This window comes from Protobothrops mucrosquamatus, unplaced genomic scaffold, assembly GCF_001527695.2.
Source record: "Protobothrops mucrosquamatus isolate PMUCROS unplaced genomic scaffold, P.Mucros_1.0 scaffold2979, whole genome shotgun sequence".
NCBI classification, from domain to species: domain Eukaryota; kingdom Metazoa; phylum Chordata; class Lepidosauria; order Squamata; family Viperidae; genus Protobothrops; species Protobothrops mucrosquamatus.
In genome coordinates, this window is record NW_015388999.1 from 106,522 (window position 1) to 108,212 (window position 1,691).

Genomic DNA, 1,691 nt, shown 5'->3' on the forward strand with positions numbered 1-1,691 from the left:
AACAAGCAGGACTGGCCTAGGGTAATTTTTAGAGGGGTTTTAATTATATTTTAAATTAGACAATATTTAAATATCTCTTTTTAATTAATTTTAATTCTGTGATTGTTGTTGGTGTTTTTTAATCGATTGTCAGCCGCCCTGAGTCCGCAAGGAGAAGGGCGGGATATAAATTTAAATAATAAATAAATAAATAAATAAATAAATAAATAAATAAATAAATAAATAAAGATGAGGGAAGTAGATGAAGTTGGTAAAGACAGAATTGTTTTAGAAAGTTTATGGGAATGGCAGAGTAGGTGTCTTAATGTGGTTGGTTTTTGCAATTTATCAATTTTGTCATATTTAAAATAGTTATGTATTACAGTTAGTTAATGTTAATTATCAAGAATCTAATATATAATTATTGTGGTATAAAAATTGATAAATAAGTTTAAGCAATGTATATATAAAGGCATATATTTAAAATATATGAAGATATATCTGTCTATTTATCTGTCTGTAATCACTATGAAGCACTTTCCTGCAAACTTCCTTGGTTGCAACTTTGTAGAGAGATAAAAGAAAATATTCCTTTATACATTGTATGCTATTGCCCCTGAGATTGGACTTCTTTGCAAAAAGGATTAGATTACCTGTGCTATAATTGCTATATATCATTACTAAGATGAGAGGCAGTATGACTTTCAATACCAAGTTTATTTTTTATCATAAATGTATAATATAAAATGCATAATATTCTAAAATTGTGCATTCGGGATGCATTCTCTTGTTTAGTATTTCAATTTACTATTCTATTATCATTTGTTTTGCAGATTGCATGTGGTTCGGAGCACAATCTAGCAATAGTTGGTAAGTAGTATGATTTTTTTTGTTAAATGTTCTGAAGTCTTTCTCTTTTAGCTGTATGCCAATTGTAGACCAAAGTATTTAGAAAGTATTCTATATTCTGGAACTAAGGCAAACTAAAAAAGTAGAAAAGAATGAAAACAGGGATAGAAAGTGCAGAAAAGGAAACATAAAAAGAAATAGAAAAGAAGAAAAAATAATGTAGTAAATAATATATACATTGTTGTATTCTCAGAGAAGGTGATAAGTTATTGAAATTGTTTCAATAACTTATCACCTTCTCTGAGAATACAACAATCATTTCTTTGTGCATCTCATCTCTTTTCTATAAACAAATTCTTAAAACTTGACATTCTTAATCAGCAACAGTTCATTAAAGGCTAACAAAAAACAACATATATATTTTAACCTTAAATAAAATATATATTCTCCCCTTTATATATATTCCTCCCCTTTACTTTAACATAGTAATTTATTGCTTATTCTAAAAATACAACCAAAAATATGTTTTCCAGATCTTTAGAGCTTTGTCATTCAGTCCTAGTCAGCAAAAAGTCATTAAAGGTTGGGTTACCAGAAATATTTTAACCTGGATCAAATAAACCAACTTTGTATTTTTTTCCATTTGGTATTAACAATCTTGATTTTTAAACACTTTAAATAATGTCTCAGAGCTTGATTTCTTTTCATTTTCTTTTTGTCTCTTCTCTGAAAATCCTTTGAAACTTTAACAAATCTCTTTTGTAAACCCAAAATAAGAACTTTTCCCCAGTCATTCTTCTAGTTTGTTATTTGTATATCCCTTTTAATTATTAAGACATCAGCCATTTCATTTGTATATCCAT

At 27.4% G+C, this 1,691-nt stretch overlaps 1 protein-coding gene across 1 annotated transcript in view; it reads left to right on the top strand.

Annotated features, from left to right (window-relative positions):
* Positions 1–903, top strand: part of SERGEF (secretion regulating guanine nucleotide exchange factor) — a 35,642-nt gene extending 34,739 nt beyond the window's left edge. Inside the window, exon 10 of the mRNA XM_015826148.2 lies at positions 813–903. Within this exon, the coding sequence (XP_015681634.2) occupies positions 813–857 (45 nt within the window). The 3' untranslated portion in view covers positions 858–903. The remainder of the gene's footprint in view (positions 1–812) is intronic.
* The last annotated feature ends 788 nt before the right edge of the window (positions 904–1,691 follow it).